Below are 13772 nucleotides of genomic sequence, written 5' to 3'. Positions count from 1 at the left end.
ATTCTTTAGAAACACATATCAAACTCATTCGATCGTTAGTTTTAAACGGAAACTGATCCAATGAATCGCGAATCAATGAATCGTTGAACGACGCTTTCGATTCATTGAAATTGGCGGTTCGTAGGAATCGATTCGGTAAACGGAATCGAATACACCACGCGGCTCCCTCTAACAACTACATTTCCCAGCGTCACACAGGGAAATCTGTTAGGCTCCTCCCACACCCAAAACATCCACATCGCCAGACGTCATTTGAACTCAACTCGCTAAGTTAGAGGAGCTTGCGAGGGTAGCTAGGTAAGTTAATCTCTCTCTTAACATTTTTTATGAACTATATTTGGTTGAAAATGATAGTTATCTTCGTCTCCCACGTCTCATGCGGAAAACCCCGGGTTAAACTTAGCTAATGACCCGCTGTGCCGCGGACACTGCGCTGTTTTGTTCTGTCTTCTCTTGAGTAACGGTCTCTCACTCACGACGACTGCTGTGAATAAATAGCAAGCTCAACAAAGCAAAACACGAGTCAGGCTTCTCGTTGTTTGTCGGGAGAAATAACGACATAGGTTTACTGACCGTGCTTACAACCTTACTGCCGTCCTCTCCCTTCCTCTACACAGGTCTGTAGGGTGTTCTTGACCGTTCCTCGGAGGACTTGGGTTAGCAAATATATGAACGGTTCAGGACTCTTAAAGTTACACCTCAGTGTTGTGCTGCTGCAGAACGAGCCTGCGTGGCAAAGAAAAGCCCCACAAACTTGTGACTCTGGCGCTTATACGTTATATTATATCTCATTTGTGCTAATGCGGTGTCTAGTTTAGTGCTTAAGTCAGCATATAGGCATGCAGCTGCCTGTATTTGCCCAGATCTGGACCTATAATAACATTGATTTTCTAGAGGAAACTTGGGTGAAACTAATCTGAACAAGTTATGTTACAAACAGCACTGGTTATATCAGGCACTTACTGATACTCTTACCAGAAGGGGTCTTATAGTTTTAGAAAGAGTTTTGAAACAATGGCAGGACCCCTGTTTGTGCTATACAGAACCATTTTCTAAAATGTTCTGAGGACCTTGAACAGGGAAAGAATCATCTTTGCATTCAGATGGTTCTTTGAGTTGTGTTCTGCACTCTTAAAAAAGATGGTTCTTCAGGTGCTGTGTAGAACTATGAGATCTATATAGAACCATTTTCATGCTTAAATGGTTATTTGCATGGTGAAATGGTTCTTCAGGTTCTGTATAGCACCAAAAAGGGATCTTCTGTTGTTGCAATGTGAAGCTTGTAACCATTGAAGCAACACTTTTGGGGTTATATAGATGTTTTCTAAAAGGTTCTGAGGACCTTAAACAGGAAAACAGTCATTTTTGCATTCAGATGGTTCTTTGAGTTGTGTTAAAAAAGAAACAAGATGGTTCTTGAATGATTTTTTTTAGTAAAAGCAGTGGTTTTGTGTAGAAGCATGAGTTCTATATAGAACCATTTAATGCTTGAATGGTTATTTGCATGGTGAATTGGCTCTTCAGATGTTTCAGGTTCTGTATAGAACCTTTTTGAAAATGGTAAGGGATCTTCTAATGTTACCGTGTCAAGTTTGTAACCACAGAAGCACAATTTGGTGCTATATAGATCTATTTTCTAAAAGGTTCTGAGGACCTTAAACAGGAAAATTTTGCATTCAGATGGTTCTTTGAGTTCTGCACTCTTAAAAATATGGTTCTTCAAGGATTTTTAGTAAAGAATGGTGCTATGTAGAGCTATGAGATCTATACAGAACCATTTTCATGCTTAAATGGTCATTTGCATGGTGAAATTGTTCTTTAGGTTCTGTATAGCACCAAAAAGGGATCTTCTGTTGTTACAATGTCAAGCTTGTAACCATAGAAGCATCATTTTTGGTGTTATATAGACTTGTTTTCTAAAAGGTTCTGGGGACCTTAAACAGGAAAAGAATATTTTTTTCGTTCAGATGGTCCTTTGAGTTGTTTTCTACACTCTAGAAAATATAGTTCTTCAAGGATTTTTTAGTAAATGGAATAGTTCTATGTAAAACCATGAGTTCTTTATAGAACGATTTCATGCTTAAATGGTTATTTGCATGATGAAATGTTTTTTCAGATTCTTCAGGTTCTGTATAGAACCTTTTTGATCTTCTGTTGTTACAATGTCAGGCTTGTAACCATGGAAGCACTATTTTTGGTGCTGTATAGACCCATTTTCAAAAAGATTCTATATCAAACTCATGGCTCTAAATAGAACCATTCTCTTTACTAAAGAACCCTTGAAGAACCACTTATTTTAAGGGTGACTACAAATAGAAGGGCGTCCACTGCAAATTACAGCTTTCACACAAGATGGTTCTTGAGGTGGAGTTCTATATAGAACCATTTCATGCTTAAATGATTATTTGTATGGTATGAAATGGTTCTTTGGATTCTTCAGGATCTGTATGGAACCTTTTTGAAAATGGTTCTATATAGCACCAAAAAGCGATCTTCTGTTGTTATGATGTCAAGCTTGTAACCATAGCAGCATAATTTTTTGCTGCTATATAGATCCATTTTCAAAAAGCTTCTAAATAGAACACATAGTTCTAAATAGAACCATTCCCTTTACTAAAGAACCCTTGAAGAACCACTTATTTTAAGGGTGACTACAAATTCAAGGGCGTCCACTGCAAATTACATCTTTCACACAAGATGGTTCTTGCGGTGGAAATTCCTGACGTGGTTAATCTTTTGAATATTAACCCAGCTGTGGTTTTAGCTCTCTGTGCTGTTTAACTCAAAGCCAGTTCCTGGGGTGGAGATTCCTGATCAAGTTTTTAATCTCTTAAATATTAACCCAGCATGGTTGTTTGGTTGCAGGTTGGTCATTAAAAGCAGCACAGACGTCTATGCAGTCATTTCAGATGTAAGAAGAGTGTCTCTGTGTGTGTGTGTGTGTAATTGCCTGAGTGATCAACATCATCCATTTTATTAACTGGCCTGTCTTTGTTTTGTGGCCCAAGTCTTGTAGAACAAGCTGTCTGTTAGAGGCCGAGATCCACGAGGGAGGATAAGTTTAGTGGAAGGGTTTTCACTGCCTACCTACGGGCTTTGTTCCTTGTTTTGAACGGTTCTCACACTAGCACATTTCAACAGCTTGGCCTCATGCTGAAGGTTCATCATGTGCCTCTCCTTGCCCTCCAGGCAGTGGCTTGTTTTGGCTTGTTGAATTAAATTTGAATGTTTTTCGCTAAGACAGTTAAAAAAAAGTCAGTGTTACTCCACTTTGTACCATATTAACTTCTTCAACTTCTTGGGACCACCGGTGGTTCCAAAATGCACTTGGTCATATTTCATAAGCTTTCACGTTCAACTTTCATATTTCCTAAGCTACATTCAAAAGGTGGGTGTCGTATGAGAGCTTAACTGCCTTCTTTCCAGTCAAATAGATGAGTAATGTAATTTTAAACCCTTATAATAGAAGAAGCTGAACTCTGGGCTATAAACTATAAACAGATGGAGTCTCTTCAGTGATATACTCTGTAAAAATTGTTTTTTTATAAAATAATACAAAGAGCGTCTAAGATTTTTTGCTTTCAGCAGTAAATTGTAAGCATATAGCATTAGGTGTATGATCATAAAACGCATGTTCTGTTAATTTGAGGGGAGCTTTTACCAAAAAACAAAAATAAATAAATAAAATAAAGATTTACATTTATTTCATGCAGTGAATAATACTGAATAATTTGCCTTACGATTTGGTCATGTAAATTCAGATAGAAAAAACAAAATATACCCTGGAGCATGAGAGGTTAAATATATTGGAGTTAATTCATTCCTAATGCAATTTTTAGCAGAAAAAGTCAAACATCTCTGATTAAACTCAATGTGTTATTTCTGTCTTTCTTCTTTCACAGGTTTGGAAAGGATGTTGACAGAGGCAAATCAGATCTCTGAGCAAGGAAAACATGTTGTGAAAAGGTTCCATTTTGCTCATCTTGAGCAATTCCTAACCACTTCAGCTATTGCCAATGTAATGTCGTAAATGAAAGCACTGCATTAGTTATTGTCCACAGTGCACTCTTTAGTCATTTGCCTGTCAGTCCTGCTTGTTAGTCTCCAATAGAACATTTCACAGGTGAATGAAAGGGACAGAAACACAATGTACCAAGTAGTACCTGGAGGAGCAGGAGGCACTATTACGGATGGAGTGCCTATTAAGAAAATAAACAAGGAAAGCCGTCCACTAGTAGGTGCTGGAGTTCTGGGGCTGGTGCTGGTTATAGCTGCAGTGACAGCATGGTGTTATTACATTGCCTCACTCCGCAAAGCTGATCTCTTGAAGACAGAGTTGTTGGACCTCAATAAGGATGGCTTCCTCATCCGCAACCAGGCTGGGGGGATCGTGTTCAAGATGGCTTTCAGGTTGGTGATCATACAACATGCATACATTTTTCACTTTAAAGCATTATTTGTGCATTTTATCGTGTCTACTGGAACATTTTATTTAAACAGAACACCTTTATAAATTACTGTATTTTAAGTAGTACAGAGTAAAATACATATAATTGACATACAAGGGTTGTGAAAAACACATCAATAGATGGCAAATTAGTCATCTTAATTTTGAAATACTATATATTATAAATATATACTGTATTATTATAATCAGTTATAATAATATTCACTAAAAGTTGCATTCCTTTTTGGCCAAAATAAAATTCTTAATCTATTTTCACATGTAAAATAAAATTAAAAGGCTTTGTGTTGTTTTTATTGTCTATATTCTAGTACTATGTAGTAATAGTAATAGCAATGGTGTAACGATTTCAGTACAAGAAGTCAAAAAAAACCATTGTTGTACTGTGTACAGTACAGTACAGTGTAATTCGTGGCCACTATCAGTGGAGGTTACTATCAGTGATCAGAACTAGGCAACCTGTCAGAGTAAAGTGTGATGGGTGGGGGTGGGGCTTATACTATGCATACGCTCAAATGAGTGTGCTTTTTGTCTAGAATCACTAGTAAATTCCAGGGGTTGTAATTTTTGGGGCTTATTTTGTTAGAGGGCTGGTGCAGCAGGTATTTCTATTTGAGAACATTTCTTTCTCAATTCATAGCAGTGTTTCCATTCAAACATGTTGAAGCATATTTCCAAAATGTTGGTAAAAGAAAATGAATCAGTGTTTCCATCAACTACTCTTGAGCACAAATTCCAGAAGATTCCTGAAGCTTCACAGGGGTTAAGTCAAGTCAAGTCAAAGTTATTTATATAGCACGTTTTATGTCAAAGAGCAGCTTTACAGATGGGTCCAAGCCCCCATGAGCAAGCCAATGGTGACAGTGGCGAGGAAAACTCTCTAAGAGTAAAAGGAAGAAACCTTGAGAGGAACCAAGACTCAAAAGGGGAGCCCATCCTCCTCTGGTCGACACCGGATAACAACAGCAAACAGTAACACAAGTATCCAGCTCCAGGGGACGGAGGAATTTAAAGCTTTATTAGCTCTCTATGGTATATGTGGTTTGAGATGCAGCCAATAATTTTCAAATGCCGTTATGTTTGTTATCGTCAGGTGACTGGGACGATAGATTATCACTTATTTGAAAAATCTGTTTCCATCACCATTCACCTTTATCGATCCACGTCGAGTCCACGTTTCCACTTTTCCAAACATACAGCAACTACAGCAATATTTAGGGAGTTTTTCACATTTCTGGTTTTTGTAGGTTTTTATGTGCATTTTTAAAATTCTCATAAAAGACGTGAATGGAAACCTCTCGTGTAGTAGTATATATTAGGTCTCTGTAGTGTTAAGACAATTTAAACACATAGAATATCAAATTGAAACAAATCTAAGACCATGGAAAAGAAAATAGTATTGAACCTAAAAATATGTACCCCTGTCATCTAGTTTCCCTTGTTCCCATTCATGTATTCAGTTTAAAATAACTCGACCATGGTACAACGTGAGATTTCCTGATTTACTAAAAAGGGTCCTAAAGAATCCTCATGTAATTCAATTGTGAGGTCAGAGATTTGCATCCCTAGCATAACAGCTACCTTTTAGTAACTTAAATTGAAAACCTGGAGGTCTTAAATGAATGATTAAGAAAGGGCATAAGAAAAATAAGTGATCATGTTAATCATGAATTTCAGATCTGGAACGCTTGATCTGGACTCGTGTTCCAAAGAGGGTGTGATCCTGCGCTGCTCGCGCTCCTACGCCGGGAGAGTGAAATTCTTCATCATGACGGTGAAGCCTAAAGAGACAGTGATGTGTTACCGTGTGCGCTGGGAGGAGCTGGAGTCAGACCGGCCCGTAGAGCACGCCATGGCCTACAACGAGTCGCATTGGTACGGAGGTGCTGAGAGTGCTGTGCAGCACTGGCCTATTGCCATCTCAGGCCAGCAGGCACCCAAGCCCTTTGTCACCAGCGATGTTTATTCTAACCGCCACGACTTTGGCGGCATTCTAGAGCGCTACTGGCTCTCGTCCAATGCGACTGCCATCAAGATCAATGACTCTGTGCCTTTCCACCTGGGCTGGAATGATACAGAGAAGACTTTGTACTTCCAGGCGCGATATCAGGACAGCCCATACAAGCCCCTGCCGGGGATGCCACCGTATGCTGAACTTAGCTACCGTGTGTGTGTGGGACCAGATGTGACCTCCATCCACAAGGTCATGGTTCGCAGGTACTTTCCCAAGCCCAACAAAGTTCCCTTAGAAGCAGTCTTCCGCTATCCTATATGGTCCACCTGGGCTTTACACAAAACAGACATCAACCAGGAGAAACTTTTAAGTTTTGCGGCAAACATCCGAAAATATGGTTTTAACTGTAGTCACATAGAGTTGGATGACCGCTATACCAGTCGGTATGGGGAGTTTGAATTTGACCCTGTTAAATTTCCCAATGTTTCTGGCATGTTCCAGAAGCTGAAAGCAGAAGGCTTTCTGGTGAGTTTATGGACGCACCCTTTTGTGAACTATGACTCGGCTAACTTTGGGCTATGTGTCCAGAAGGGCCTTTTTGTGATGGAGCCTACTGGCCAACTTCCCTGCCCTGGTGCGTTGGTGGAACGGCATTGGTGGGATCTTAGACTTTACTAACCCAGAAGCTCGGAACTGGTTCACCTCACATCTCCGAGCTCTCCGCTCCAAATATGGCATATCCTCCTTCAAGCTGGATGCCGGAGAGACCAACTACCTCCCCTGGCAGTTCAGAACGCGTGCTCATCTTCCGGACCCCAGCACTTTCACCCGCCGCTACACTGAAATGGCCATTCCTTTTAACGAGCGTGCGGAGCTTCGCTCAGGCTACGGCTCCCAGAACATCTCCTGTTTCTTCCGTCTCATTGACCGTGACTCTGTTTGGGGTTATGAGCTCGGCCTCAAGTCCATCATCCCTACCGTTCTCACCATTAGCATCTTGGGCTACCAATTCATCCTGCCAGATATGATTGGAGGTAACGCATATCCCAACCGCACATATGGGAACGGCAAGCTTCCAGACCGTGAGCTCTACATCCGCTGGCTGGAGCTGTCTGCTTTCATGCCGTCCATGCAGTTCTCCATTCCACCATGGGAATATGACGCTGAGGTGGTGGCCATCGCCCAGCGCTTCACCGCCCTCCATGAGACCCTGGTGGCCCCCAGAGTTTTGGAGCTAGCAGGGGAGGTGCTAAATACCGGTGACCCCATAATCCGTCCTTTATGGTGGATAGCCACCGGCGACGAGACTGCCTATAGAGTAGACTCGCAGTTCCTAATAGGAGATGACCTGATGGTGGCACCAGTGCTGGAACCAGGCAAGCAAGAGAGGGATATCTACCTGCCAGCGGGTCACTGGAGGAGCTATAAGGGAGAGCGCTATGAAAATAAAGAGCCTATGCATCTCACTGATTATCCTGTGGATCTTGATGAGATTGCATATTTTCTTTGGATTCAGTGATGCCATTTTGTGGACAGACAAACCTTTTTTGTTGCTAACTTTTTTCAGGGAATAAGCATTACATGCTTTGCAGCATCACATATGGCTGAGTTGTTGGGTGTAAAGATATCTGCATGAATTTTGGAGTACAGAAGCAAGCATCTAATTTCTTTTGTGTTATATTTAAGCTAAGAACAAATAATGCAAATGAAAGCCTATTGTGTTCTCTTTTGCCTTATTTGTTTCCTGTTACGGCAGTAAATGTGCAAATAACTCATGCGCAGACCTAACCATGTGCCTTACATTTCTGAATGTACATACCAGATGCCATATTTGGGAGCTTCCAAATTAAACAAAGCCTAGCTAACACGCACATTGCAGGGTAAACTTGGGCTGCACATTTAAGACAATTTTGGGTCAACGTCAAAAATGAATATTACTTGTATGTTACTACAGTCATCAGTATGAATTCTGATTTTTTATGTGTTAAATCTGAGTCAAAACATTGACAGTTGATTTACTGTGAAAATAAACAGTATGACCTCTTTGCACATAACCTTAATTGATAGTATCAGTAATACAGTGGTATTACAAAGTCAAAAGCATGTATACTTATGGGGAGAATAAGCTAATTAATGCATTATTGTATCTGCCCAAAATTCTAATATAGAACCAGTACTAATGCACCAATATGCATGTCTGAAGGGCTATGTCGATTTAGTAAGCATTTATAATATTTAGCATTTCTATCAGCACACACCTAGCACCTCTGCTTTTTGAAAAAGGGACAAAAATGTTAGTGTTATTACACTAAAGCCACACTCTGTTTGCTTAGAATGGATTTGGATAGTCGTTCCTATAATGAATGAATGAAAGTTTATTCTGTATACAGTACTGGGCAAAAGTACTTTTTACTATTTGTAATTTCCAGTCAAAATGGCCATTACGTACAAATATTCATTTCTCAGGAGATGTTTCTGAGATTATGTAAGATAATACACTTTCATAAGGAAGCATAAAGTCAAAGGTACATAAGGGAAAAACAGGAGTTTCCAACTGGAGTTCAAAAAATTCTTAAAAGACAGAGAAAATGGGACTCTTGACAACCGGGTAAGACCTGGTAGACCATCAAAACCATAAGATGAACAGTATTTAAACCTTGCCATCTTTCCATCATGGGAAAACAGCTCACTACTATGGGCCTAAAAAAAGATGTGCAGCTGTCAAGAATCCGTTGCTAAGGAAAGGAAATAGGCAAAAACAGAAGAAAATTTACAGATCAAACAGAAGCTGCTGGTGTTCTCAGATGCAAAGAACTTTAGAGGTGTCAAAAAGTATCCTTGCACTTTTATTTCAAAAACTGAATGGAAGACTTACTAAAAATGGAAGGCTTTATAAAGGCAAAGAGTAAATACTAAATACACAAAAATTTAGCTGTTGAGGCTTCTGTGTGATCTCAGAGTGAATAACTTGTATTTAATGGCCATTTTGACTGGAAATGAAATAAATAAAGCATGGTCTCTGACTTTAGCACAGTACTGTAGGTACTATATAGCACCATGGCTTTGAGCAATAATTGTCTCCTGTATTATTACTCTTTTATTATTAAGCCTGCATTTGTGTTGTAGAGTGTATACAAGCTGCCTTTTCAGTCCAATCAGCACTCACATTGAGCCAGAGGAACTGACTTACATGTTGCTGCTTGAAAACGTCCATTGCTCATGAAGTTTGTTCTGTCATTGCTTTTTGCCATAAGGGTATCATCAGATGCCAAAAATGTAACACCATCCAGCCTCATTTGTCATTAGTCAGATATTTTTGTGATTTCATATTCATGTTGTACATGAGAATTGTCATTGTATGCTTGTGTTTTTAATTTGTTTGTTTTTGTATGGCATGGTTCCATGGCTTTGTTTGGGTTTTGCAGTGATGACCGCTTTCACTGCTTGATCAGTTGATCTTCAGTCAGATTATGTTTTTGCTGCGCAGCACTTCATGTCCTTTTTTCTCCTTGTTGTTCTTGCTGTATACTCTTCCAGCAGTCAGCCCACTGCCAGGCCTTTTGCTAATCTGCAACCTCCCAGCTTATTTTTAGCTCTTCCCACACTGCTGCGAAACTCTGCTTTAGAGTCACGCTCTGCTTTGGACACATCTGCTTCACTGTTGCGCATCATGGGTCACTATGTGAGGAATCCAGTTGTAGTGTAATTAACGAAAGTAGAATAGAAAATGTTTCATGTTGTTGGATGTTGGTAGTAGAGCTCAGCCTACTTGCAATACGGCAACATTACTCCATCGAATGCTGTCTAAGAGGCTGTTTGCACCTTGCATCAATATGTGTTTTTTAGTAATTTGATCATGTTCAGATTTCAGTTGAGCACATGAAAATCCATGTGTAACCACACCCAGGATGGGTTGTGATTGGATTACGATTGGATCTCTCAAACCACATTCACAGGTGGTCAGAGGTGGTTGTTGACCACTTTCAATACAAGTGTAAATTGAATGTGATTTCTATATCTGGTACAGTTGCATAAGTAATTAATGACAACAGCTGGAAGACAAAGCCTTCTCCTCCACTAATGGAAACAATTCGTTGCCCATTTTAAATGTTTTCTTACAATATTTGACAGTATACAAATATATGTACAAATGCATTAAACATTGGGTTGGTACTCTAAAGGGTACGTCTTCAGTACCTTAAGTTAGGAAGCATAATTGTACCATAATTGTACCAGTCTTGAGTTAAGGCTTTTTATTTTATTGTTCTGTTTTAAAATATTATGTAATGAAAAGTGCAAATATGCTTTTCCCTGTAGAAAAGGGTATTTTAGGTACACAGTTCGACCATAATACCAATGTTGGACTTTATTTGTACATTAATGAAAATAAATGTACCTGTACAGTACTAATTTTTTACCCTTGAAAAGAAAACTTGCTTGAAAAGTGTAAAAGGAATCTGGCCAAACTGTATCCAGAAATGATCTGGACATGAAAAACGTGTTAATGCAAGGTGCAAACAAGCTCTAAGTGTCTGGTTCACCACTTAGTTTTCCTAAAATCGCAGAGTGTTTCTTTAATTGTGGCTTCAGTGCAAAACGGGAATATGAATTCTGGCAGTTTTTAAAAAAAAATTTGTATAATGAATATCCAACCGTTATCCATTAACCATTAACTGACAAGCCTAAAATCAAGGATGTGATCCATTAAAATATCAGTCATTAAATGGCTTGTTCCGGTTCTGAAATCTGATTGGCTGAGCCATGTTCAAAGCAGTAATAAACTCGATATATGCACACTTTTGAGCTCACAGAACAACTGAATTCTATATTAATGAGCCGAGATATTAAAAAGCGAACCTGATGGGTGGAGTTAGATATCTGCATGGATATAAAAAAAAACTGTAACACTTATGAAATGACTGGAACATACAGTGATGAACTGCTGGAAGTTCTGTATTCTAAAGTTCTGAAGTTATATTTACTAATCATTTCTGGCCCAAGTTAAAAGAAGACATAAATGCCATGAGCAGGGTTAGCTTTGGCTCAGTGTATCTCAGTTGTAACAGTTGTCTTTCTCATCGCTTGCAGATGTTTGACACATATGGTACATTGTAGTTGTAACTTACAGCATTAGTCAAACAATTACTGCATTTCAAACCAGCCTTAGATCATGTCATTTCAGTACAGTACAGCTGTGTTTAAAGTTTAGGAAAAGTACATTTTACTTGCACTAAAAGTTCAGTCTTGCTTCTAAGTGACTTTGCCTTCATATTTATTACATGCATAAGACAGGTCTGCCAGTGTTTTAGATATACTGTGGGTAAATACAGGCTATGCTGGAAATGCAGGGCTAGAAATAGACATTTCTGCTTTGCAAAGCAAGTCTGTGAAGCTCCAACCAAACAGCCTGTTTGCAGTGTGTGTAAGGTGCTTATCTTGTTAACAGTGACATGACATTGCGCCCCTATTTAACTGGTGGAACGTTGGTAGATATAGTAGTAGAATGCTGATGTTGAGGAAAGTTACCAGAGCAAAAACAGTGTCAGCCTCCCACAGACTGACTTTTTTCCCTTTCCTTCTGTCTTTTTCCGTCGTTCTCTCCGCTGGGTGAAATGGCATGAACAAGGGATTCATTTGAACAAAGAGACCACAGTTAAAGCTGCTTCTACGAGTGCATTGCTAATTTCAGCCCTATTCTCTTTATTCACTTCCATTTCTTTTTTTATGCGAAATAACGTCAACTTGATTATCAGCTCTGAAGCGTGTTGACTGAAATGGTTTTAACTGTTGTGTAATGTGTTTGAAAAGTGGTGCCAAATTGGATAAGGCACTGTATAAATCTATGCTTGTCCTGATCTTTTATTCCGCCTGCACACTTTTGGCTTTAGAATGATGCAGCAACAACAGGGCTGCTGCAAAATGGAAATGCTTTGAAATTATTTCAGTTAAACGTTTATCAGCTTTTCTAGTGCATGTTGCATAATACAGCACAAATAAAACTACAGAAATATTCAGACATTTAATCTGTTGTAGCTCTGTGGGCTACTCTATTGATTGCATATTAACGACTAGTTCTCTAATGATGAAGCACACTGTTGACATCAAGACAATTTTAGGATGAGTTGGACTTTACACAGTTAAATAGTGGTTTTGGTGTCTAGTTTGCAGATGCAGATGTGCTTTGCCTGTAGAGTTTATCTCCACTAGGGGGCAGTGTGCACCTTTTCTGTACTCTTGTCTCTCCGCTGCATTATGATGGCATGAGCAAGTTCTGCCCTTTACACTTTCACCTTCTCTGTTAATCCCGTGCTACTCCTCTCACAATATGTAATTTCACTGCACTGATACAGAACAATAAGCTCTTTTTTTAAGCTATTAACAGTTTTGACCTCATCCACAAATGAGGTGCTATTGAAATTCGAGCCATCATCTTTGTTGTTCCACTTAACTGAAGTCCTGATCGCTTCATGTTATTCAGTTTGATAGACTGATGTGTTCACAGCAGTCACGCTGCTTTGATTTAACGTGTTAATGGTTTGAACTCTTGTTTCCGGCAGGATTGTTCTTTTGTTTGGTGCTGTTTGGTTTCACAAGCACTGGCCTTCTGTTCTATTAAAAGCTAATTTTAACTTTGTTCCAGTTTGGTGCATAATAAAAGACACTGTTATCGATTGATTGCATGGAATGTGTTTGTCTGTGTTCACAATTATTAAGTAAAGGGTGAAGGAGTTTAAAAAGATTTAAACTATCTTTTTTGGAAGCCTGTATAGAACAGGATTGTTGGGAATGTTACATAGTTTTCCTCTTGGTATCCAAGTCTACATGACTAAATCATCACACAGTTGCCTTAAAAGATATAATTTGGCTCAACAGTACCATTCATCTAGTTTCATAAAACAGCAGAGTACATCAATATTGAATAATTAACTATGCTAATCAAATTAGAACTGTATATTTATTTGAACTATTGTTGTGTGCTCATTGAAAGCTTATGGATTGTAGATCGTGAACAAGTAAATCCTACTAAACTCCATTTGGTTGCTTGTTGATAGATAATTCCACCACACAGAAAAGGAAAACAAAGGTCCAGAGAATCCTTTATATAAAAAAAAATGACAAAATTGCATTCTAACATACTGAATAGTAAAGTACACCACAATTAGAAGTGCATTCATTTGTAAAGACAGCCATAGATCACATAGAAGAGCATCATGCATAATTTTTCACATTCGCCACCAATTTTTCACCAGCAAAAAAGGTGAAACGTCATAATATATGGCTTCATATCACCTGTTCAAGTGCAAGTAAGAGAGTTGGTATTTTCCAGCTTCTGCCATTACTCAGATGCAGTGT

At 39.0% G+C, this 13772-nt stretch overlaps 1 protein-coding gene across 1 annotated transcript; it reads left to right on the top strand.

Moving 5' to 3' along the window:
* The first annotated feature begins 224 nt into the window (after positions 1-224).
* myorg (myogenesis regulating glycosidase (putative)) lies at positions 225-13104 on the top strand. The gene is given in 4 exon segments (XM_036587679.1): positions 225-297; positions 3903-4410; positions 6143-7043; positions 7045-13104. Coding segments are annotated over 3 exon segments (2058 nt in total). The 5' UTR covers positions 225-297; positions 3903-4147; the 3' UTR covers positions 7939-13104.
* The last annotated feature ends 668 nt before the right edge of the window (positions 13105-13772 follow it).

The sequence above is a fragment of the Colossoma macropomum genome, unplaced genomic scaffold (genome assembly GCF_904425465.1).
Source record: "Colossoma macropomum unplaced genomic scaffold, Colossoma_macropomum, whole genome shotgun sequence".
Lineage (NCBI taxonomy): Eukaryota > Metazoa > Chordata > Actinopteri > Characiformes > Serrasalmidae > Colossoma > Colossoma macropomum.
The sequence above is the reverse complement of the archived record's forward strand: the minus strand, read 5'-3'. Positions and strand labels throughout refer to the sequence as shown.